At 40.7% G+C, this 23535-nt stretch overlaps 4 protein-coding genes across 5 annotated transcripts; 1 reads left to right on the top strand and 3 right to left on the bottom strand.

Moving 5' to 3' along the window:
- Positions 1-352: 352 nt before the first annotated feature.
- On the bottom strand, positions 353-4719 carry LOC115675985 (asparagine--tRNA ligase, cytoplasmic 2). The gene is made up of 8 exons (XM_030598816.2): positions 3945-4719; positions 3076-3312; positions 2281-2868; positions 1627-1812; positions 1465-1526; positions 1221-1368; positions 1025-1083; positions 353-780 (listed from the first exon to the last, which is right to left on the bottom strand). Exons 1-8 carry the CDS (start codon positions 4419-4421, stop codon positions 597-599), a joined length of 1941 nt encoding a protein of 646 aa, XP_030454676.1. The 5' UTR covers positions 4422-4719; the 3' UTR covers positions 353-596.
- Positions 4720-5627: 908 nt separating this feature from the next.
- On the top strand, positions 5628-17520 carry LOC115676108 (AUGMIN subunit 3). Its single transcript, XM_030598982.2, has 18 exons — positions 5628-5975; positions 6179-6215; positions 6354-6457; positions 6656-6851; positions 7055-7121; positions 7938-8041; positions 9235-9319; positions 9634-9688; positions 10109-10240; positions 11432-11501; positions 12477-12534; positions 12635-12690; positions 13946-14098; positions 14633-14744; positions 14855-14996; positions 16094-16169; positions 16403-16498; positions 17197-17520. The coding sequence occupies exons 1-18, from the start codon at positions 5800-5802 to the stop codon at positions 17326-17328; spliced, it is 1851 nt and encodes a 616-aa protein (XP_030454842.1). The 5' UTR covers positions 5628-5799; the 3' UTR covers positions 17329-17520.
- A 439-nt stretch (positions 17521-17959) lies between these two features.
- On the bottom strand, positions 17960-19811 carry LOC115676109 (uncharacterized). Of its 2 annotated transcripts, none has more exons than XM_030598983.2 (2): positions 18998-19278; positions 17960-18601 (listed from the first exon to the last, which is right to left on the bottom strand). In XM_030598983.2, the coding sequence occupies exons 1-2, from the start codon at positions 19072-19074 to the stop codon at positions 18268-18270; spliced, it is 411 nt and encodes a 136-aa protein (XP_030454843.1). In that variant the 5' UTR covers positions 19075-19278; the 3' UTR covers positions 17960-18267. The 2 variants fall into 2 exon arrangements, 1 of the variants encoding a protein (XP_030454843.1); XR_008817353.1 differs by having other exon boundaries at positions 18542-18601; positions 18994-19811.
- Positions 19812-20737: 926 nt separating this feature from the next.
- Positions 20738-22924, bottom strand: LOC115675970 (uncharacterized). The gene is made up of 4 exons (XM_030598794.2): positions 22764-22924; positions 22443-22661; positions 21082-21252; positions 20738-20931 (listed from the first exon to the last, which is right to left on the bottom strand). Exons 1-4 carry the CDS (start codon positions 22767-22769, stop codon positions 20878-20880), a joined length of 450 nt encoding a protein of 149 aa, XP_030454654.1. The 5' UTR covers positions 22770-22924; the 3' UTR covers positions 20738-20877.
- Between the last annotated feature and the right edge of the window lie 611 nt (positions 22925-23535).

The following is a 23535-nucleotide window of genomic DNA, read 5'->3' as shown; positions in this document are numbered from 1 at the left end:
TCCCGATTCGAAGACAGATTGTCCTTCTTCCTTTCGTTGATTTGAAGTTCCTTTTGGGATCGGGTGAACGTGGGTCTCGCTTGATCTCCCTCCATCCAACTGTCTAACCCTTTCCTTATTCTATATCACCAATGCTATCGCTTTCGGTCTGTCGAATTCTCCGGCACGGCAAGAAGCAGCGGAACGATCGCGTTCATCGGCGTCCTGTTCGGTTTACAAACCCGAAGACGAAGGGCAGGAACTTGAGCGCACGATTTTCCAATACGTATCAAGCTTTTGACTAGAACCCAAGAAGAACGGGTTGACAATGGTAATGTCTATTGAGAAGCGCATCCGGATTTGAAAGCAGGCGTCAAGAAACGAATGCACGCATCTCCTGTTATCACCCTTTATATACTGTACATCTGTGGTATCCCGAGTCTCCGTTACCTCGGGTTATTCGTAAAAAAAAAAAAAAAAAATTGTTACAGCGAGCGTCTAGCAATCTGCGAAGGGCGGTTTCCGCCACGACTATCCTTTTTCTTCTTTCTTTTTCGCTTTTTTCCTGAGCAAACCTGTGCAGTAATCCGTCCGAATCATGTGTGGCTCGTATACTTTCAGCAGTTGGCATTGCCAAAACTTCTGGGGAAGGGGATGACATCCCTGACATCTGCGAGACCGGTGGCGAACAGAACCATCATGTCGAAACTGACACTGAATCCGGAATGTTTGACGGCTCCTTGCCTCCGAAGATCCAAGTACCACTCGAGCTGCTCCTGAGGCACTCCCCTTTCTTTCATCCTGCAATTTATGATAAGCCCCCCAGCAGTGTATCAATGTTAGCAACCATTCCTGTGTTGGTAAAGGAGCACAATTATGTGCAGTAAGAAAACCCAATAAGCTATGATAATCTCATACACTAGCCAGCCTAATCTTTTCCTGGAACTATCCATCTAATTTGGTGTTTGATGTACTCCATTCAGAGATCATCGTATAGATTGCCTTAATCTCTTGGCAAAAGAAGACAGCAGATCGGGTAGCTCACCTTTTGCTCAGTGAACCAATTCGTTCCTCACTTTGGCTACCCGTCAGAAACTTTCCGACCTACAAACAAGATGCACAAAACAGATTTAGGACCAGGGGTATTAATTCTTGAATGAGAGCAACTGGGAATCTCTTCTTATATGAATTCGTGTTAACAAGATTAAAGAGAAACAAAGAAAGGAAAAGCAACACCTTACCTTTGGAAGAACCATATCGAAAGCGGCCACTGTCTCTCCATCGTCCACTGTCTCTCCATCGTCGTTTAGGCGTACGTAAAATGGCTTCGCTTCTTTTGGATAATTGTAGACGATCACAGGGCTCTTATAAATCTCATCCGCCAGATAGCTGTCACAAGATAAAACCGGAGCTACATTCACTGCAAAAGAAAGATCCTTTGGAACGTAATTGACAGGTCTATATTATTGCCACTATGTACAGTACCTGAGATGTTCTGCGGTTAGAACAACACCCCCTTCGATTTTCATTTCCTTATTATCTGTGGCCTAGAAGCAAAATCAGAACATTAGTGAGACTCAGATTTCATAGCCCCCGCTCGATGTGTAATGGCATTTTGACAAATAAAATGATGAGGCGTAGACTAACCTTTTTCAAAGCCTCCACTGCTTCTTTGTAGGTGATCTTGACAGATGGTTTTGACAGTACTGATTGAAGGCGATCTATGCTTGGTTTGTCAATTCGTTTAGCAACAAATTTCATGTCTTCAGCACAATTATCCAGGATCCACTTGCAGGAGAATTTGAAAAAATCATCGGCGCACTTCATGACATCCTAAATAATCACAAGGCATAATGAGATCAAGTGGAGAACAAAGAATGGAGGCAGCCCCCTCGCTACCTTCACCTAATTATCCTCTATTAAAGATCCTCAGAGAAGAGATTACACAAAACACAGTTTTAACTTAGTCAATAGGCGAACTCCAAGTAAACACAGAACAAAATCCCAGATCTAATTGTCCGAGCCAATAAACACAGATGTACATATTGCAATATACTAATGAGAACTTCCAAGAAAGACAGCAACAGAGACAATATTTAGAAATCAAGATGTCAGAAGAAGCTGGCTGCAGCCTTAGTTTTTCCATGCATCAACTTTTCTAGCGACAACAAATATAATGAGTTGCCCTTACAGTGCATTTTTCAATATGGTCATGCTATGCATGAAACAGCTATGGTTTAATTTGAAGTGACTGGAGATGGACCGGGACTCTATTGATAGCAGGAAATTATAAGTTTTTACCTCTAACTCGGAAAACGCAATTTCGACCTCAACCATCCACATCTCTGCAACTAGTTTAGGTGATTCTGTTCTATCTGCTCGAAATCTGGGTCCAAAAGAGTAAACCTGTCCCAAGGCACAGGCATAACTTTCCAGATGTAACCGACCAGAAACCGTTAGGTAAGTCTCATTCGGAAAGAAATCTTCAAAGAATTTCATTTCTTCAGCCTTCACAGGGGCTCCTGGCTTTAATTTTTCTTTGGCTTCTAATTGTGATGCTAGCTCATCTGTTTTCTTTAAATCCTGAAGGGCAGCAACAAGTGCTTCCCTATTGCTGTCAGTTCTCTTGAGTTCTTCAACTAGCTTACTTTTCTCCCTTGCAGCAGCCTTTATGGCTTCAACACTCACACCAGCGTTCTCCTTCATGACAGTTTGATCCCTTTTCAAACTTGTTTTCCTGGAAAGTACAGTTAGATGGAACTTTTGGCAAGATCCTTCAGCATCTGTACTTGTGATAATTGGTACTTGCACATCGAGGAAACCATTATCGTGAAAGAATGTGTGAGTAGCAAAAGTGAGGGCATTACGTATACGCATGACAGACGCCACCTGCATGAGCGGGAAACATTTCCGTTAAGTTGTTAGCAAACTTTTTCTGTCGGGTAATAGCCTGAAAGTTTGGTAAGTATCTGAAATTAAACAGGATGATTCTCTTATTTTCCCCTAAAGTATAGGTAAAATCTCCTCAAAAGAAGCACCAGCATTCTTCGACTGCTGCTTTAAACTACTAATATCGAATCAACAAAGGCAATTTACCGTAGTTGTACGAGGTCGAAACTGCAAGTTGTTTCTCAAACCATCCAAAGGCAGTCGCTTCTTTGATAGTATGTAACTGTCTTGATCTACAGTCCCAATGTGAATAATTTTTTCTGCTTTAAGCCCGATGGTGTGCTTGCCTTGTGCTTCCGGCCGCTTCAATATGCCTTCGACCAACACGCATGTCCCAGTAGGCAGGAGCAGACTGGGGGGAGCTATTGAAGAGTCTACCTCTACCTGAAACATTATATAAGAAGGAAAGTCGCCCGTTAGGCGTGTATAATTAGGATATAGTGATTGAATTGAATCTAAGAAATAACAGAGGACTATTTATACGGTCAAAAGAGTAGGAGTTTTTACCAAAATCTTTCGTTTCTACCATTGATCCAATAGCCACTACCGAACATGACAAATCAACGAAAACCATTTCAACACTATGATGCTAATTTCAGGCCGCATCCTCAACCAGTTCAGCCACATCGAATCTGTCACGACTTACTCGCGAGGTCTAACGCATTCATGCCTATCCTATAATGTCAAAATCGATCTTATTCTGTCACAAGGGTCATGGGACACCTAAGATATGATAAGAAGGAATAAGAATACCTCCTAATTCCTGGTCATTCAGCCTAGAGGCCACCTGCTGCCTAATCAAGTATGTCTGTGATCCCAAGTGTTCATCCGAAGTCACTCACAGTCATTCATAGCATGGCATCAAGAGTTAGCTTATCATAAATCTGGCAGATACGTGATAAATTGCCATGCAGGGAGAGAGTCCGGACAATTTAAACCTTCATTCACTATCTCGTTAAACCTGTAATGAATTGACAGCAATCTTGCATAAACTCAGCTTAAAAAAACTCGCATACCAGTAAGCTCGCGACGCAAGAGCCGTCACTAATTTGCAAAAAGGCAAGGGACAGCGGTGGGGACGGCTGCGGCGGTGGCGACGGTGGTGGCGACTTAGCGACGCCAGCTTCGATCCTGCGTCGGATAGGGTGGCTGCCTCCACCGAACACTTTCATGATCGACCTAAAGAGTGGTATCCGAGTCTGAAGCAACTCCACGCAGCTGACGTCCTTATGCTCCGCCGCTGGCACCGCAGCCGGCGCCGGCGCTTCCTTCGTCTCCTCCTTGGAGGACTTCACCCAGCCCCCGACCACCAGTCTCTCCCCAACCAGCCCCAGCCCGTCATCGCTTCTCTCCAGCACGGTCCGCAGCAGCACTCGGTTCGAGTACTTCGACGTAGCCGCCGCATGGATGGCCGCCGGAGCTGGAACCGGAGTCGGAGTCGGAGTCGGAGTCTGAGCCGTAGCTGGAGCCAGAGCTGCTTCGTCAGGGGCCATATTGTGGCGTCAAATGAGGAGAGAAAGTATCAAGCCGAGATGGAAGAGCGTGTTGAACGAGAGAGAGAGAGAGAGCGGTTATACGGATGGTGGGAGGGTGCATTGTGGTGATATAGAAGCCCGGGGGATGCTTTGCTTGGGGGAGCGAGCGTGACATGGGAGAGGTTGGAGGAGAAGGAAAGGGATTGTTTCGGGGCTCCGACATCGGATGACGATGAGCGCAGGGAGACGAAAGATGGCGCGAGAGAGACGGTGGAGAGGAGAGGAAGAAGAAGAAGAAGGAGAGAGGGTGGTTAAGGTATTTCGTATTCTTGAAGTTTGGAGATTCGCTGCGTTTCGAGCGCGACTTTGCTGAGGAGGAGGAGGATGTGGAGAGAGAAGTGGCTGTTTTCGGCAAGACGTGGGCCTAATTTATTGGGCCGAAGTTAGCTTGTAGTCTTAATCGCGAGTCCAATTTGCTAATTAGACATGTCCAACGGGTGAGTCGGTTGACTCATTTAATCTATTTTGGCCATTTTTCTGCCACATAAATCTAATGACTCGTGCTTGACCCTAACCCATATTTCTAAAATACTTCAATATTTAACTCAATATAAAAAATCTCATACCTAAACTGTGGTGAGTGTGGGGAGCGATCGAGTGAAGGCGACAGAGAGTCGTAGAGGTGAGTTGGGTATATATAAGTTGTTGAACCTATTTAATATTCATATTATTTTGGACTTTACCATTATAAATCAATTTACTAAATATAATTAACTCATATAACAGCTCAGCCATCAAATATGGGAAAATTATCTAAAAAGTCATAAGTTTATTGCATTTTTGCCAATTCAATTCGAAACATTTCGATTTTGTCAATTGAAATTCCTAAACCACTGGTGAGGGTGAGATCGGCCCGGCAAGGGCGAGCCCCTCTGGTTGGTTGTCAAGGCCCGGCGACCGGTTGGAGAAGGAGGAAGCGAAGAAAAAATTAAAAATTAAAAATTAAAAATTGTCACCATCACATATGGCTCCTTTTTCAAATTCAAAAAAATGTCCAAAATGACCAGTTTGCCCAGCTCTAGAGAGGCGAGGCCCGATTACACCCGGGCCAACCCGGCCCGGATAAGCACAGGCCAACCGAACCTGCGCAGGCTCGGTCACCAACCGCCGGGCCGGCCGCCCGCTCGCATATCCATTTCCGAAAATCACCGGCCGGCGCCAAAGAAGGAGAAAAAGTTCTCCTCCCTCCCTCCCTCTCTCTCTCTCTCTCGCGCGTGCTGCATCGTCGTCGTCCTCGAAGAGAAGCGCGCGATCGACATTCGAAAAACTCCGGCAGGGCTCCTCCTCCGATGCGGTGAAGGAGAAGAAGAACAGGAAGAAGAAGAAGAGGAGCAGGATGAGCGGAGCGAGGCTGTGCGCGCTGCTCGGGGAGCTGGGCTACGACGGCGCCGGCTCGCTCGACCCCGACAGCTTCGAGTGGCCTTTCCAGTACGACGACGCTCGCCCCGTCCTCGACTGGATCTGCACCAACCTCCGCCCTTCCAACGTCCTCTCCCTCTCCGAGCTCTCCCAGTAACTACCTCTCCCTCTCCCTCTCTCTCTCTCTCCCTCTAGGCTACTGCTAGGGATGTGCATTTGCGAGATTTTGATTTGATTTGATCCTCGCTCGTCGTTTCGAGGAATCGGCGTTCCTAAGCTTCTTTATGCGCGCGGTGCGGTGTTGCCGTGGTGCTTTCCGTCGCGATTGCTCACTGTTTCCGTGCTGTGCTTCTCAGGTACGAGCAATTCGTGGATGAAGGGAAGTTGCTGGAGGTAAAATTCCCCGGTGCATTTGCGTCTGGGTGCGGGTTTTCTGTTGCTCTGGTCAAGCTAAGGGAGGCGAGTTTCTGGAATTTGGATGCTTGTGATGGTGTAGGACTGAGGGAGTTTTGAATGCTTGTGATCTGACAGGGGGAGGATCTGGACTTCGCCTTCGACAGCATTTCGGCTTTCTCCGTGAGGAGGGACAACCAGGAGGCTGTTTTTGGTTCAGAGGAAGGATTGAAAGATATAAGGTGACATAGTTTGCTTGTGGCCCTCTCTTCTTGAGCCTTTGTTGTAGTTCTTTGCTTAGCTAGTTTATAGTACGATTCGATTGCTAATTATCCGGGCTGGTCTTTTGCTTCGACTGTTGTGCGCATGGAAAGTTTCGAAGCCTGTGATGCCGCACTTTTGCATTGCTCTTCCTGTAACTTCGGATCGCTTTTTGTTAGGGATGCAGCGTTGGCATACAAAGCTGAAGCTCTAGAGTTGCAAAGACAGCTCAGATATGTGCAGTCTCAGTATGACATGCTCACTGTACAGGCTTCGTCCTTGATCCAAGGGAGACGAGCTAGAGTTGCTGCAACATCTACTGTAAATGGACAACTTACTGCACTAGACGACAGTCTTTCAGCGAGGAATTTACAGGTAATCGTGTCCACAGGGATAATTTCTCTGCTAATTGGTGGCAATGAGATCATTATCGAACCTGGCATTGCCCTCTCAAGTTCTCAGCCAAAGAAATCACAACACGCTCGTAGAAAAGATGGTTTTATCATGGGTATTTAGTTTCAGGGCTAAACTTGTGCCGTTCAATGATGAGCTTTTTTATTACCACTTCTGCAATTTAGATGAATGCAGTTCTTGGAAGAATTGCTTCTACTGCTCAAGAATTGGCCCATTATCATTCTGGAGATGGTAATACTCCTTCTGTCTTTCCTCATTGATAGATAATTTATTCTGTAATGCCAATACCTGGCATTTTTGTTATTGTACTATTGATCTTAAATTTCTCTCAAAAATCTTATGTTTCATGGAAATAATGTGGAGCATGATCTAGATGTTGTTATATTCTTTATATTCACTGGTTTAAGTCATGTTATTTGCGTTCTTTTCCTTATGGCCACTTTTATTTATCTTCCTATATAATCCTCAGTTACCTTCTTTCATCTTTTTCTGAATCGTGGCATGCACATTTTAGAATACACCGTGGTCAATTTTTTCACATGTGAAATATTTGACACTCATTGGACTATTTTTCCCCTTATCTTGAGAATATTGTAATGGTTGTCTTTTCTTAAATATGTAAGCATGAGTGTTATGCCAATAAGATTGGAAGATAACACACGGCCCAAGGCCTTGTTCTGTATTTGCCCCATGAATTTATCCACATCAAGTGAATCAAGGCAGACATTTATGTGGCCATGTAAAACTATGTAATCAAAAGTTCAAAATTGTAGCTTGGCCAACTAAAATTCTTAGGCTAGTCAACTGTCCTTTGATTACATAGTAGAATAGTAATCAAGGCAGAGCTTTGTTTATTCTTGAAATCTTTAATGGCGTAGTTTTACTTCTGCATTTTTTGTTGAGATGTTTTCAACTTGGTTCTTTCTAAATTCAAGTAAAATTTTAGCTTTCTGAAATTCGCTCAGACTTTTGTAGTGTAAAAGTATTTGGAGTCATCCTGTTGAATTTTGGATTACTCAATAAGTTTCGTAATTTCTGTTCATGCAGAGGATGGAATCTATCTTGCATACTCTGACTTCCATCCATACTTGCTTGAAGATTCATCCTGTACGAAGGAACTAAATCAATGGTTTTCTAAGCAACTGGACACGGTAAGAATATGTTTCGAAACTGTCATTGCAACTAAGAAAACTTGGCACTGCCATCTGACAATGTGGGATTAGAAATTAATTTTCTGATCGTTAAAGGAGTTTCCGTTAGCTCGGTCCAACACCATTCTGTATGCTTGTCCCTGACAAGTTATTTGATGCCTGAGGGGCTTATCAAACATGTCATTTGGAAACATACATTCTCCGTAAGAAATCCATAAAGCCCTGGTTGGTGAGGGACTATCAATCGATGTTGAACTCTGGAGCTAGTTCAATAAATAGACTTTTTTTGCTTATATTTGCTAGTAAAGGCCGTGAATGAGATTATATTTTTGTTTCTTTTGGTAGTTAGATTCCTGAGAATGCGTGGAATGGAAGTGAGTTCGTGGTTGTGAATGAAATTTTGAGTCTAGGCTTGTGAATATGTAAGGACAAATTATACTACAGTCATTAAAGATTTCAAGAATAAACAACGAGAGAAGCCTTTTCCTTGTTAAATAGGGAGAAAAATCAACGCAAATAAAGGAAATCTACAATGGCATAGATACAACAGTTTACTGTGGAGTTGACAGTGAAAATACTAGAAACTCTTTCTACTGGTATTTATGATGCCTGGAAGCACATGAAGTGATTCATACTTAGATTGCAAAGGTTTCATCTGGGACAGTAGATGAAATGAATAGAGGATTTCACCTTCTCAGTATTAGCCTGGCTTTATAATTGGTAAAGTAATTTTTAGTGTTCAAATTAGTCACTTCTAAAAGAAGACTGGATGGAAGAATAAGCCCAAATAAGCCTTAAATGCTTTATGTAAGTGGTGCTGGTGTAACAACTTTCAAACATGAAATAATCCTAGTCTTCTAGTCTCTTATTTACATATATTCAAGTGCTTGATGAACTTTTTGCTTGGCTCCCACATATGATTGCTACTTATTGTGCACGAGCTTTGATGGGCATGAGAGGGAGAAATAGAAGTAGTTTCCGATGGTTGTTACTTTTCTTGTCTAAGCATCTGAAAGTAGCATCAATTCTTGTTATCAGTTTGTCTGTGGCATAGTTTAGTCATGGATCGTTCATTTTGTGTTCTGCAGAAAAGAATTATATATTTTTGTGGCGTGCAGCACTCAGATTTTGGCTGGCTTTTCTTTGAAGCATGATGCTAGTGTTCATCCTCTTGTTTTGAATAAATATTTCAGGGTCCTTTTCGATTAGTTGCCGAGGATGGCAAATCCAAATGTTCGTGGGTGAGTCTTGATGATGCTTCAGATGTTTTAGTACGAGGTAATTTAGAAACGTTTTGAAGTGGTTGGGCCTTGGTGGAATTTCGTTTTTAGGCCATAAACTTAGGCTTGAGTTTATCTAAACGTTTTGGTCTTGACTTCAACATAACGATTATTTTGGGCCCAATTGGATCGCTGGCCCTACAACTATTGGGCTTGCATGGCACTGCCCACCCCATGATATCATAAATTGTGTATATGGTCTGATTTTCAATTAGTAAACTCGACATTTATCCTGTTCAATGTAGTATTTTGCCTTTTATTTTTAGAGTAATGAACTGCTGATATTCCTTTTTTGCTTTTACATTTCAACAGATTCAGAAAAGCCTCAGCATCAACGACTATCGGAATTGCAAAGGCTTCGTTCCATGTATGTGATCTTACTGTTAAGTTTGTAAAAAGCCCTCCTTCCCTTTGCAAAACTTCAACAGAAGCAAATGGGAGTGACTCAAAAACGGGACATGTCAGACAGTTCTTAAACATCTCTTTATACAATAAAGCAAAGTTGGAGGGGGATTTCAACCTTGAATTGTTGCTAAAAAATCTAATGAAATCTGACATATGATATTACATTCTATGATAATGATTTATTTTATAGTGCAAACAAAATTTGAATTTCTCCTCCTATATATTAATTTCGTAAAATGATTTGATTTCATAAACATTTTGCTTTCTCTCATATTTAAAAGTTTTTCACCTTTTTTTTTTCACATGCATGCATGCTATCTTTTGCTAGTAATCAGAAAGAGAAAATGAGGCTTATTTTATTGTTTCTTCCTTACTTGCGCAGATTTGGCACAAGTGAGAAGCAATGGGTTGAAGCCCAAGTTGAGAATGCTAAGCAGCAAGCTATTCTTGTGGCCCTAAAGACTCAGGTAACATCAGATGAAGCACACATACACCTCGATCTTCATTCTCTGAGGTGAGTTTTTAAAGTTCTTCCTGTATTTGGCTAAATTGAGTGAATTCTTGGCTTGTATGCATGGAAACTTTAACCCCTGCACTGAATGTGCCAAAAGGAAACTGTCAATAACGGAGAAGTTCCTTTTACATGTCCTTAAGAACTTGAAACCAATGAAGTGTCGTATATATCACGAACCTGTTAAATTCATGTCAAGGAGCAATCCCTCCTGTTGCCAACGTAACTTGTTCAGTTAAACAATAAGGTTACCTATGGCTTGTATGGAATACTCCTTATTTGTTATCCAGGGAGGATGAAAATATAATCTTAATACAAGTCCATCCGCTCTCTTTGATTTATGTTTGGAATTCATTAAAAATAAATCATGATTTCATTGTTTTGCACTTCAAGGAGACAGAATGAATTTGCAAAGGATGACCTTTTGTTGTCTACATACTCAGTGGTTGCCAATTCATTACTTTGTTGTATGTGCTGTAACAAAATTTTGTTGCCGAAATGTCTGATGCGGTGTCTGGATCTTGACTTTCCCTGTTTGATGACATTATATAATTTATCGAATTTCTCTCTAGAAGTAGGTTGCATGCAGAAAAGGTACTTTTCTCTGCATAAAGATTGTTCAATCCATAGTTTTGGGTATCTCACGGCTCTTGGAGCCTTTCAACACTGAATGAGATTAAGCTTGTTTGATAAACTTAATCAGCATTGACTTAATAGACATTAAGTCAAAAATCCACTTAATGTGGTAAGTAAGGGAGGGGATACAAATTAGTTGATGGCAACTAAAATTTTGCTATATATATTGCTAAACGCTATCAACAAGGGTCATTGTTCTATCTTTGGAAAGAACTTACAAGCAACTTTTTGTTTCTTTTTTCAGCACTTAAGATCATCAGCATTTAAGATTTGTTATTTAATCTTTTAGCACTTTTTTTCGGTTAAATCAAACAAGCCCTAAATGAAGGATGTCTCAGCCAATAATTGTAGGTCTTACACTGCAAACATTAATGTCTTTGTCATACTGTCGTCTGCAGAGAGTCCTTTGCTTCTTCTAAATTTTCCTGAAAGAAGCTATTTTTCTTTTAAACCATGCCAGGCTAGCACCACAAGTTTAGACTTGATTCTGGTTATTCTATTTTGTTTTGATAGTTTCTTATTTCTATTTTTGGTGCTAATAGCTGGCATATTGAGCAGGAGGAAGCATTCTGAGTTGGTGGGAGAAATTTCAAATCTTAGCCACAAAGAAGAAAAGTTGCTCTCTGAGGTATGTACTTCTCTGTGCCGCGTGATATCCTAATTTCTTCAACAAATGTACCCAAACTAATATTATGTGATCTGTTGACTGCTCATTGGCCATATCGAAAGCATGATTGTATCATTTTACTTTGTTGTTCTCGATCATTTTATGTTTTTGAGTCCGTTGCTACTAAAGTTTAAGCTCAAATGTCTTCAACTGTATCTTGTAGAACTTTTTGCAAGGGTTATGCTTCGAAGAATGGAACGAAAACCTTTAGTTTGCTTTTAATACAGATGACCAGTAATGATGGAAGGGAGATTTTATAGGATAAAATGTTTGAAACTTTTTGGTTTGTCTAGTTTTAGATGATAATTGTTTCATACAGTAGAGTTTAGTCATAATATTCTTTCAAAGTTCAAAAGATGATAGGAAGAATTTAAAAGGCATCATTTTAATGTTTTTAAAAGGCGTTCAAAATTTTTTTTGATTGTTTAGGAGTCATAAAACACCTACTACTGGATCAAGAGGTGATCCCGCGTGGCAGATGAACTTTGGACAAACTTTATGTAAAAGGACATAACATCTTTATAATGATATGTAAAACATAGACTTAATATCACCTTATAATGTCTTGGTTGGTTATTGGAGTTTGATCACTTCTTATCTGTCCATTTCTTTGTTTCTGCTTGTGAAAATTTTGATAGTTGATATATTCATGAGAAGATAAACACCTTTAAAGGCTCAAGAGTATCTGGTGATCTCGGTTTACATCGATTGATGGGGTTGAACTGGTTGGAATTACCATAATGTTCTGTCTGAGAAAGAACATATGCAAGCTATTCGTATCAAGCAATGGTATTTCAGGTGTGAAATGCTGTGAAAGGAGCACAATAATTGTACTCATGTCACGAACAAACTTGCAAGTCCAGAGGGCTGTTTTTTTGTTCTTGCGATGCTGTTTTTTGCTTATTTTTTAACCCCTTATTCTTTCCTCTTTCCTAGACAATTCCAAGTCTCTGCTGGGAGTTAGCTCAACTCCAAGATACATATATTTTGCAAGGTACTTCATCCATGTTTCCTCTTGAGAAAAATAAATCCTGTTTTTGGTTATAAAATATATGACTCTTATGTTCTTTCATACAATTATCTTATTTACGTAGGTGATTACGATTTGAAGGTCATGCGCCAGGAGTACTACATTAATCGGCAGAAGATGGTAAGCTTACCGACTTTACAGCTTTTTATACTGTTTTCAGCAGAAGCATTGCTACTGTTACTTTCACTTGGAAATATTGAATGTCCTTAAGTCTTCAAGTTCCTATGTTCTTTAGGTTGGTTGAGATTGCACCTATGCTTGAAATTCCCAGCCAAATGATCCTTCTGGCTGTCGAGATTATCTAGAAGTACTTGTTTTTCGTAAGCTTATTGTTTGCCATACCTTAAATGACATTGCTGCTGAGAAACGATTAATTTTCAATCTTTTAGACATGTCTTTTCAACTCGGTGTGAAATTTTTACTGCTGTCATACCGTACTAAAAACCATTAAAAGAACAGGGAAGAGAAAAATCGAATCTTGATTTTTGCAAGTACAACTACTGATATTTCTAGATCTGGATTCGACTTTGGCTCACAAGTCATGATTGACGTTTAATATTTATAAGAAAACTTATGCATTTCTTGTTGATGAGGATTTATTATCCTTCTCACCAAAAAGAGAAGTGAAGATAACTATGGAAGTGACGTCTTGTGGACAATTTTTGCAACAGAAGTAAACATTGAGTCTGATCATGACCTCAAACAACCAGGATGATTTTTGAAAGGCTCCTCATCACTTGTTGAGGTTTTTTAAATTTGTTTGTAGAAGAACTTTCTATTATGCATGATTATATAGCTCTAACCCTAGTGCAATCTTCTGGATAAATCGGCAGAACTTATACATGTACGTGAGATCGACCTACAGTAGTGAGGGTAAAAATGCGAAATGAACAAATTAGAAGGTGAAACAAGAGGTAAAGGGGAATGAAAAATCTTGGGAATTTTCATGAAAGAAGTTCCTTCTTGATGTTCTGAATCCGGAGATCTCATGTTGCCAGTAGATTTTTTCAGTGCTGTACTGTCTATCAATATGCTTAATCAAGTTGATTTTAGTTTAGATTAATAGGAAACAAGGTAGAGACTGTAGAATGAACAAATACGCTAGTGCACTGAAGGGTTCAAGACACTGCTTATAAATATTATTGTAGGTCAGAAGATTGGAATAGGTAAGTGATGGCCGCTGCCTACTTGTTGTGTCTTTTGTCCAGTTATGAAAACCTATTATATGTAAACCGACTGTCTAAGTGTGACGCTGACAATGAGAAAGATAGACTTTGTTTAACAGTGTTCAACACTCCTTCTGTTAAGCTTGTCTGATTTTTTTTGTCTCTCTGTGTGCTCATAATCACATATACTCTTTCGTTGTCTTTGGCAGTTCATACATCATCTCATTAATCAGCTTGCAAGGCACCAATTTCTGAAAATAGCTTGTCAGCTGGAAAAAAAGAACATGCTTGGAGCGTATTCACTGCTTAAGGTCATCGAGTCAGAACTGCAGGGGTTCTTCTCTTCGACCAAGGGACGAGTGGTATGTCAAGCTAGCAGTTCTTGTTGTTAGTCTCTCTTTCTCTCTGTGCACATGTTGCTTAAGTATGCTCAGCAGCAGGTTGTGGTTAATGTAGATCCCGATTGCCATTTGGGTTCTACGTTGCTTTTTACATCAGTCAATGTATATGCTACCTCAAAAAACAATATAGGATAAATTGTTTGAAGTTTTTAGGAGAAAACACTTTTGGTAATTTTTCAATCTAGTTGCTAAAAAATAGTTAGGACTGTCTTTGGCGCCCACTGAGATTATAGTAGCTAGTGCTCCTTAGATTTTTTTGAAGACGTAAGCTGCAGTTTTTCAAGTGATTTGTGGGACAGATTCTGACATATGGGAAGTGTCAGCTCGCTAAATCATGCAGTGTGTTAGATGTGAAGTTTCAAAGCTGGGTGATCTATGCCTAATTTCACTTTGATTCTCTTGGAAATCCCAGTTGGGTGATCTATGCCTAATTTCACTTTGATTCTCTTGGAAATCCCAGTCCTAGCTTCTGCTTAATAGTTTTGCTTGTTGTAGGATCGGTGCATGGCACTTATTCAAGCAGCTTCTGAAGTTCAAGAACAGGGAGCAGTGGATGATCGGGATACTTTTCTACATTGTGTTCGAGACCTACTAAGCATTTACTCAAGTATCCATTTATTCTTATGATCTGGTCCTCTTTTCAAGAAGTATTTATTACTTTTTTGTGATTGTTAGAGTAATGATATCGAAATCTTTTGTTTGCTCTTCTTATCCTAGATGCTCAAGTAGGGCTGTCAACATATGTCTCAGCTCCAGGCATTGTTCAGCAGATATCTGGTCTTCAGTCAGATCTCATGGCCTTAAAGTCTGACCTTGAGAATTCCCTCCCAGAGGAAAGGAATAAATGCATCAATGAGCTGTAAGTTCCAGGATGCTGCAGAGCTATGAACGCATGTTGAAATAGCTTATTCCTTTTCATGTCACCTCGTCTTACTAATCATAATCAGACTACTGGGTTCTGGTTAGTCCTCTGCTTGGCAACTGCGCGAATTACCATCATCCATCTTTTTAATTTGCTTATTTGTTGAGTTTCCTCGGTATTTTTTTTCTCCATGAATATTCATTACATGGATAGGAATATAAGGTGCTTTTTTAAGAAATAGAAAGATGCTAGTCATAAAAATGCTGGTAGGAAGTCTTGATATGTATGCTCTACTATAAGGAGTGATCCTTGCTTCTACATTTATGCTGGTGTTCCAAATCTGCACAAAATAGGCATTGTTCAACACCTTTCTTCCACAATTTAGTTTCCTACTCTGACAAGTGGCGTGAAGCAGAAGTAACGAAGTTGGCTAGAAATGCAGACTTGAAGTCCTGCCATTTCTTGTCTTATATGATAGCATGGATATCTGAACTCAAGTAATCCCCACGGATGCACACAAACCTGGCCATTTCTTTTCCTCATGGCATAGAGAAAAATGTGATTATTTGATTTTTTTTTTTGTTAACCAACCCTGTTAGGCCATTGTTGTTAAGGTCCTAGCTTGTCACTCTAAATATACTTTAACTTGATTAATATCGCTATTAAGGGTTTATAAATGTCACTAGTAATATATTGTTAGAACAAAAATGTTGTTGCCGTAAATGTTTATGTGAAGTTCTAGGGTTTGAGGTGATTATCAGTTCTTCTTAAAGACACTCTAACACCAATTTTGTGGTTTTGCAATTAGGCATTGTAGCTGTTTCGTTGCTTAGAATATTTGAAAAATGTTGGATGACATTTGAAATGTCAACAAAGTTTAGTCTTCTAAGGAAATGGTTCAGTTTGGAGAGAGACTCTGGTATGCTGATTAATATTGAGCAATTGCCATTGTGGCCTCCATATATGTTTTTTTTCTTACTCGAGATTCTTTACTTACAGGCGACATGTTAATAACACATAAGTGATTAATAAACGCAATGATGTTGAGTAAAATCTCGGTTGGTTTCATTTATTGTTTCCTTTATATGTTTCAGGTGCACCCTAATTCAAAATATGCAGCAATTGCTTTTTGCATCTTCAACAACTGCGCAACCAATTCTCACACCTCGGGTACATCCACCAGAGTCATCTTTTGCTGCGATCCACTGATCCCTCTCCCTAGTTCATCATAAGTTATCTAATAATATTTCTTGCCTACATCAGTTCATCGCATGTTAATCTTAAGTTTGCAATTGGTGGCGTATTCTAACTGCATATGGGTGCAGATGCTAAAATCTTAATGCCTGCTGATCTTTTCTTGGAGACTGGTTTCGGTACTCATGGGAATTTTGATATTATTTCAGCCACTGATGAAAGAGCTCGATGAGATGGAGAAGATTAATGCAAAACTAGCTGCTGCAGTTGAAGAGGTGACTCTTGAACACTGCAAAAAGATTGAGGTAATCTTAATCTTAATCCTCATTTCATTTGAATACTGAATAGTCACCATCCTATGTACTTGGTGACAATCTCCGTTTGTCTCTTTGTTCTGCTCCAATGTCTTTTTGTTAGTTTCACATGCTATGATATAACTTAGGATTAGATTGATCATGACATCTTTTCATCTGTGTAAAATTGAAATATGTATTTAAGTTTGGACAATACGTAAAATTGTATCCCCCATTCTTATGAATCTTCCTATTTTGAACAAAAAAGGGAAATCCTCGACTTGTATTATGTATTAATATAAACTACAGGGACACTATCTAATTGTCGTTGTTATATCATATAGGAAGAATATTGGGATTCATCAATCACATTGTTGTATAATAACGAGAGAAAAATAATAAATTTCATAAAGGAAATACTCAATAGGTGGAGTTACATTACTAATTTGCAGCATTAAAACTCCCTAAAACCAATTGTATTGAGTGAGACAATCACCTAGGAGGGGAAGGAATTCTAGTTGGAAGCAAGATGAGCGGAGAGTGCGAGAAAAGTTCTCCCTGCAAGGAGAATGATCATCATCTTGCATGTTAGAAGTTTAGAGTAGTGTTCACTAAGGACACTACTAGGAATTAGTACGTAGTATTGTGTGTGTATATATATAGATTTCCTTTTGAATTTCCAAAATTATGTTCGTCGTTTTTTTCTGCAGATTGTGAAACATCACACGCAGGAGGTCGAGCTCCAAAGACGGGTCTTCGTCGACTTCTTCTGCAATCCCGAGCGTCTGAGAAGCCAAGTCAGGGAACTGACCGCTCGAGTCAGAGCTCTTCAGGTGTCCTAGTACGCTCTTAGTTCTGCTGTGTATTTATACCTTTTCTCTTTTTTATAATGGAGACTCGGATATCTGTCGTTATTATTTTTTTTTGGGGAAAGCTTTGCGGTGAATATCGAATGCAGAACATTCGGTCACATAGCAAATGAGACCATCTGTTGTGTTGGTCACAGAGTTGTATAGATGTTCACATGTTGCTCACCCGTTTAAGGCCTTCAGATCCATTCCTTCAATCTCATCTCCAAGTTGCTCTTAAAAGGAAGTAGCATAGCATACCGCGTCCGAGAGATGTCGGTTGAACGAATTCACTAGATGAATCCACTTTCAACCAAGGAAAAACGAAAGATGCGCAATCCGTAATTCATTCTTGTTTCTGTCATTCATCCGTCGGAGCCGAGGCCAGATCAGGTCTACATGTGTATGCTCGGTGTTCTACGCGTCCCACTGCTTTGAAGTCCATGTTAATCCTAAGCCGCAAACTGATTGGGATCTGTAATTCTACCCTACAACACCGAGGGAGTAGTATAACACCACTCGTCCTAAGTCCAGGTCATACACTTCCCATTCATTACCTCACAAGCCTGTCAAGCCCACAAGCATGTGAGCGAAGTATTGCAATCAACTGAAACGCTGAACTCGCTTTTATAGCCGAATGACAATATCATTCTACCTTGAGATGATCTTTAGGACTAATGCAGACATTTATGCAGGGCTTATTCCTGAGTAACTGCACGTCTTTCTACCAACAGCCTCTGTTCCGAGCTAGAACTGGCTTTATGTAAACAGTTCACCCAACCCCAGGACTTTTAGTGAGATGAGCATGGAAAAGAAAGAACTGCAAAAGAATGAAAAGCTATTTACAAAAGCTGAGAAGGGTTCTAAAACCACCCTATCAAGCCTCACACCTCGTGCATTTAGCCTTTGCCCGAGAACTCGTGGGAATGTCCATCACATGAAGGACTTGGTGGTGGAGCGCCTACCGAATCTCGACAGCAGATGCGGGCTGCTGAACGAGCAGTGGCGGCGCCCGAACTTGGTCTCGGTTAAAGCAGGCCGTTCCGAGTTCATCGAGGATGGTTTGGTCGCTTGATTCTCTCGGTGGAGATGGCACCGGAAGGAGCCCGCGTGGCTTGTTGGGGAACAGATACATATCCTGTTGCTCGGCGGAGCAGCCGGTTTGCTATGCTCTTTCGATGCGTCCATCTTGGCGTATTTCTTGCGCTCTATGATTGCCTTGATCAAATCCTCACCATGATTGAGTGGACTCTTCATCTCTCTTGCCCTGTATGATGAAGTTGAAGATCATCAACTTAAAAAGGATGCACAGTCCAATTTAACTATTCATGCTGGGCATCCAACAAAGATTCGAACAGCGACACGTCCCGAGAGAGAGATTTGCGAGATCATGCAACTGGTCGAATCGTTTGAATCGGTCATGAGAAAAAAAAAACGAATGATGACCCAGTTCAATTCAAGCACAAGGATTTGAAAAGACGAACATCGTTTGCAGTAATGACCGGGTTGAGCCCAACGAAAATGGTACCGAGTGCTACTAAATAGATGGTTAGCAAAGAAAAAACCTAAAATAAAAAAAAGAATGCATGTAACTACGAATTACGAGAACTTGTATTCTTCCACATTTTGCCCAGAGGATGATCCGAGAGTAAAATGTACCTACCGGATAGATGATGGCAGCGGCTCTGAAGAGGAGTAGTCGTCTTCTTCTGAGTCGTGCGTCTGAGTCTGAGCAGGCATGACTCGCTTTCAGAGAGAGAGAGAGATAGGATCGAAGAAATAGATATTTCAAAAAAAAAAGAAAAAGAGGAAAAACTGTTGGAGAAGATGATGAGATCAAATCGAGGAAGTAGGATCTGGGCGTTGATACTGATGAGGAGAGCTAAGGATGGATCTCTTTTTGAAGTGAGGGAAAATCCCAAACCTCTCTCTCTGATATCTCTCGTGCGAGGTCGAGCCAATGGTCGATCAACACGACCATGCATGGCACGACAATGTCTCGCCACACGTGTAGCCTGTTCAAATCACTGGTACAGTAGCGACTCGAATTGGCAGATAATGGGACTTCTTGGATTTTCAGGAGGTAATTAGATTTTTATGAGGTTTTGCATCCCACGTCGTTAGCACCCATAATAAGGGTGCACGTGGAAATTTATATATATCATGCGTAGCTGTCTGACACCAAAAGATGCTAAAGTCCTCGACCGACGACTCGGACTAGGAGATGTCGAGCGCAGGATTATGCAAGAGTAAAATTTGCTAAGCGTTGAGAGCTTTTAATCGGCAAATATAGACAGTCGACAAGATGAATACATAGCTGCCGATATTAAAAGCTAAAGGAATTACTAGGTCCTGAGGTGTGGGTGTTGGTGTTGGTTGACAAGAGAGCCAAGACTAAAGTGATTCGCAATGGATTAGAAACTAGTCGGTTCTCCAAGTCGTAGAGCCAGTAACCTCGAGAACAGTCATGAAGATCAACACGGTTGTAAGACCAACACAATCATCAGATCATGGAGCTGCTAATTTTGGAAGCCACTAACTGAAGTGGCCGGGAATTATGGTTTGTCGTTAATTGTCATGAAGTGGAACCGCTGGAGTATTGTTGGTGATGGACACAATGTCGGAGTAGTCGGTTTGTTTAGTAACTGCTTGTAAAAACATGTTATTAAATTTTATAAGTTAACGTCGGATGTATTTGCTTTCTTTTGTAATTGTTGTTAATAGTGGCTAGTAGCTGTGATGGCTTGGATACGAAACATGTATTTTGAAATAACATGTATAATTATTAAGCCTTCTCTTAATAATTCTGGTTCTTGTTGGTGATTTGACCTAAATGCCAATTTCTAAACAAAAAAGCATATAGATATGTCCCTTGCAAATCGTCCCGTCCATGTGTAGCGATCAAAGCCCCTCCCGGTAAAGCGATGGGCAGATTAGACTGCGTGAGAGACAATGTTATCATGTTTTAGCGAAGACTTTTTTTCTTCTCTCTGGCTCCTAATCAAGTATTATCTGATGATCTGGTGGAAACAAAAGGAAGGGATCATTCCCTTTCTCTATTTTTCTGCATTCGCTTTTGCCCAATATAATGTGTTCTACCCCACCGCATTCGCATTCACCTAAAAAGGACTAAAGTTTCTTCCTTTTGCTAGTCCTCTGATAAGTCAAATTCTCAATCCATGTCTCCTTTCAAAAGAAAGCACCAGATAATATATGGCAAACACAGAAAGCAACCGAAATTTGCTAAAAGATTAAAGATACCCAATTGACAAAATCAATCATCCTCTCACATGGCAATTAGATGACAAACCACCATAACATGTCATCTTCCTCAACCAACAGCTTTCTCATCCCAATGCCCCACAAATTGGGAATTCAAATACAGCAGAACACAAACATACCAAAAAAAAAAAAAAAAAACATTTTTACCTATGTACTCTTAGATCATCTATATAATCATCCCTCATCCTCATAATCATCAATCATCATCATATATAAGATATATGTACTTGCTCCTATCAGACCCTTCTCTCTGTCCCAGCTTCATGAAGCACAGGTTGGCACCAAGCAGCATGACCAGAAGCTCCACCCTCTCTTCTGCAACCCAAAACAAAACAGTAATCATTAAAATGTCCAAAAGATAAGACTTTACATCATTTTCATCGAAATATTTTACACCCTTCTTTTGTGTAATTAAAATAAAGGAAGACGAGACAAAAATGAGAAAAGCTGGTAGAGAGTGGATGCCTTCTTGGGCTCGGCATAAAGGAGCTCGGGTGGGATTTTGTACAGGTCTTCATCGACTGGTTTTGGGGTTGGCCTCGATACAAAAGCAGGGCTCATAGGCTCCTTAAAGTCACTGGCCCAACTTTTCTCTTTCATTTCTTTGGCATCATGATTCGGGTCACCAACTTTTGCCTGCAATTATCACCATCCCACCACATCGTTTAGATAACATTATCTTGTCCCCTTGGTTATGATTACCATAATTGACTTTTTCTCTCGGTTGCTTCTAGTTTCCATAAATGAACCTCAAAAGAAACACTGTGGGTTCACCTAGTTTACCATGCCTAGTTATACAACAAATAGACTAGTTTATAGTCTAAGCCGAAGAAAAGAAATCGCAAAACCCGAGTTTATTACGCATATCATTAACTTTGTCCATCACATCATCGAGATAAAGAGATCCTCAAGCAGTATTTACACGAAATTACAACGATTTCACGTGTTTATAGAAGCATATATTGATGATCTAAGAAATGACAAGATCATCGCGAATTCAAAATAAACTAATCATGTTATGAAATGCTACGAACTGAGACATGAACACGAAGTATATAAACATGTCTATCTCAACGCAACTTTAGTGTTTCAAACTTTCACCTACGTAATAAATTGTCCAATCGGCCAGTTAACTTCCCAGCTGACTGATTTGAGCATGACAAGTACGTGAAGTAATTTAAGGGGAAAAAACCGATGAAATTTTCTGATCTTTCCCAAGACGTGATTCAGAAACCCTAGCTAGTCGAGCTTAGCCAAGCCAAGCCCTGGCCTGGAAGCAATCCTTTTCTCCTTTTTCTATAGCCTTTTCACTTTCCCCAAAAAGCGTGCGTTTCAACAGTTGATTTAAATAATTGAAGTTGTTCATACTGGGGAAAAACAAAAGAAAAAAGAGACCTGCATCAGCCCGTGGCCATGAGTATGCACGCTGCTGCAACGACCACAAAGGCCAAAGTCCATCATTTAGAAAGAACAGGAAAAAGAAAGAAGCAGAATAAGAAAAGTAAAGCGAAAGGAAAAAGGGGTTTTGCCCAGAAAAAAGATGATGGATCATCCACAAGAAAGAGTATATCCCAAGAAAGATCACTAGATTATGAGTCACCATGCAACAAACAGAATCTTAGCTATTCATTTCAGATTTGTTGTCTTTCACGTGAGCTCGTTTAACTAAATATTGGACCATTTTATCCACAGATAGTAATCCATATCGGGGCGGTAATTGGTAAACCAGAAAATGCATGTTAATACTAGGAAAAACAATAGGACGACGGTGGTCCGCGACTTTGTTAGCCGTCGCTACCGTGGGTTGCGGTGTTAGCGTTACTGACCCGTCGACGGCGGCGACGAGGGACGACGATCATGGCGGGAGTGACGACGTCGTTCTGGTAGAGGTCGCCGGCGACGTAGAGGTCGCGGTCGACGGAGTAAGAAGCGTAGCGGAGCAGCCCGGGTTGCCTCGCCGACGCCTCGTCGAAGCACTGGGTGAAGGGGAGGCCGTCGTAGCAGTCCCAGCTCCCGAACGCCGGGATGTGAAACCTGTTATAGTCCTGCATGCGCGCGCACACAGAGCATAAACCACGCGCAATGCACAACGCAGTTCAAGAACTCGGCAAGAGAGAGAGAGAGAGAGAAAGGAAGCGCTTGCTTACGTCCATTGGAGGCGGAAGAAGTTGCAGAGGGGGGGAGTCTTTTGGAAGAGACCTTGAGCTCAGTGAACCAGAAGAGAGAACTCGAGATTGGGTCTTCTTTTTCACTTGCTACTTTATGGTAGCAGGTGGGCACGGGAGGCTCTTTAAAAAGGCAAGAACTCGCAGAGAGAGAGAGAGAGAGAGAGCAGTAAGTTTGAAGCAGTGAGGTCAACAAGGGTTAAAATCGCTTTAACTTTACCGAATTCTCCATGCTCCCCAAGCTTTTTCAGCACCGTTACAATTGGGTACGCCTTTCACTAAAATCAGGCTAATCTTTTGACATCTAATCTAAATTAACCGACCGTGTGCCTGCCACGTCATCAGCTTGCTTGTATGTAAAATGGGTCGATTCTTCTATTAGGGTGAATCCATTGTTAAAAAATTGAAAAACTTAATACATTAGATGCTCAAGATTAAAGTTTGGTCACCCGATCGCAGAATTTACTGGATTTGAGTGAACCCGGATGGAAGTCACCCGATCGACAAATGAACTATGAACATGTTTCTTTTTTCCCTAGAATGAATGTTTTAAGTCACTCATTAAGTATGTTGTGTGAAGAAATTTTTTGATCTTGAATATATTGGTTGCATATATAATGTTTAAAAACAGGGTATTTTTTACCCATTCGGCCATTTAACAAGTAGTCCAAGTCACTCTTTTCACGAAATTCTTTAATTATTTACCTCAATCTAAAAGGCGACAAAACTTTTGAAGTGTGCGAAAACTGGCTCG

The sequence above is a fragment of the Syzygium oleosum genome, unplaced genomic scaffold (assembly GCF_021117445.2).
Source record: "Syzygium oleosum isolate NSW1041296 unplaced genomic scaffold, Sole_v2.1 Sole_v2.01, whole genome shotgun sequence".
In the NCBI taxonomy this organism is placed as follows: domain Eukaryota; kingdom Viridiplantae; phylum Streptophyta; class Magnoliopsida; order Myrtales; family Myrtaceae; genus Syzygium; species Syzygium oleosum.
Note: the sequence above shows the minus strand (reverse complement) of the source record. Positions and strands in the feature narration are given on the sequence as shown.

Coding starts and splice junctions, on each gene's coding strand:
- LOC115675985 (XM_030598816.2), bottom strand. CDS start 4,421: ATGGCCCCTGACGAAGCAGCTCTGGCTCCAGCTACGGCTCAGACTCCG. Junction 2,869..3,075: donor TTCGACCTCGTACAACTACG/GTAAATTGCCTT, acceptor CCGCTCATGCAG/GTGGCGTCTGTCATGCGTAT. Junction 1,084..1,220: donor TCGATATGGTTCTTCCAAAG/GTAAGGTGTTGC, acceptor TCTTGTTTGTAG/GTCGGAAAGTTTCTGACGGG.
- LOC115676108 (XM_030598982.2), top strand. CDS start 5,800: ATGAGCGGAGCGAGGCTGTGCGCGCTGCTCGGGGAGCTGGGCTACGAC. Junction 6,216..6,353: donor ATGAAGGGAAGTTGCTGGAG/GTAAAATTCCCC, acceptor GTGATCTGACAG/GGGGAGGATCTGGACTTCGC. Junction 12,535..12,634: donor AGATACATATATTTTGCAAG/GTACTTCATCCA, acceptor TTATTTACGTAG/GTGATTACGATTTGAAGGTC.
- LOC115676109 (XM_030598983.2), bottom strand. CDS start 19,074: ATGCCTGCTCAGACTCAGACGCACGACTCAGAAGAAGACGACTACTCC. Junction 18,602..18,997: donor CCGCTGCCATCATCTATCCG/GTAGGTACATTT, acceptor TTCATCATACAG/GGCAAGAGAGATGAAGAGTC.
- LOC115675970 (XM_030598794.2), bottom strand. Junction 21,253..22,442: donor CTCGTCGCCGCCGTCGACGG/GTCAGTAACGCT, acceptor TGATAATTGCAG/GCAAAAGTTGGTGACCCGAA. Junction 20,932..21,081: donor TTTATGCCGAGCCCAAGAAG/GCATCCACTCTC, acceptor TTTGGGTTGCAG/AAGAGAGGGTGGAGCTTCTG.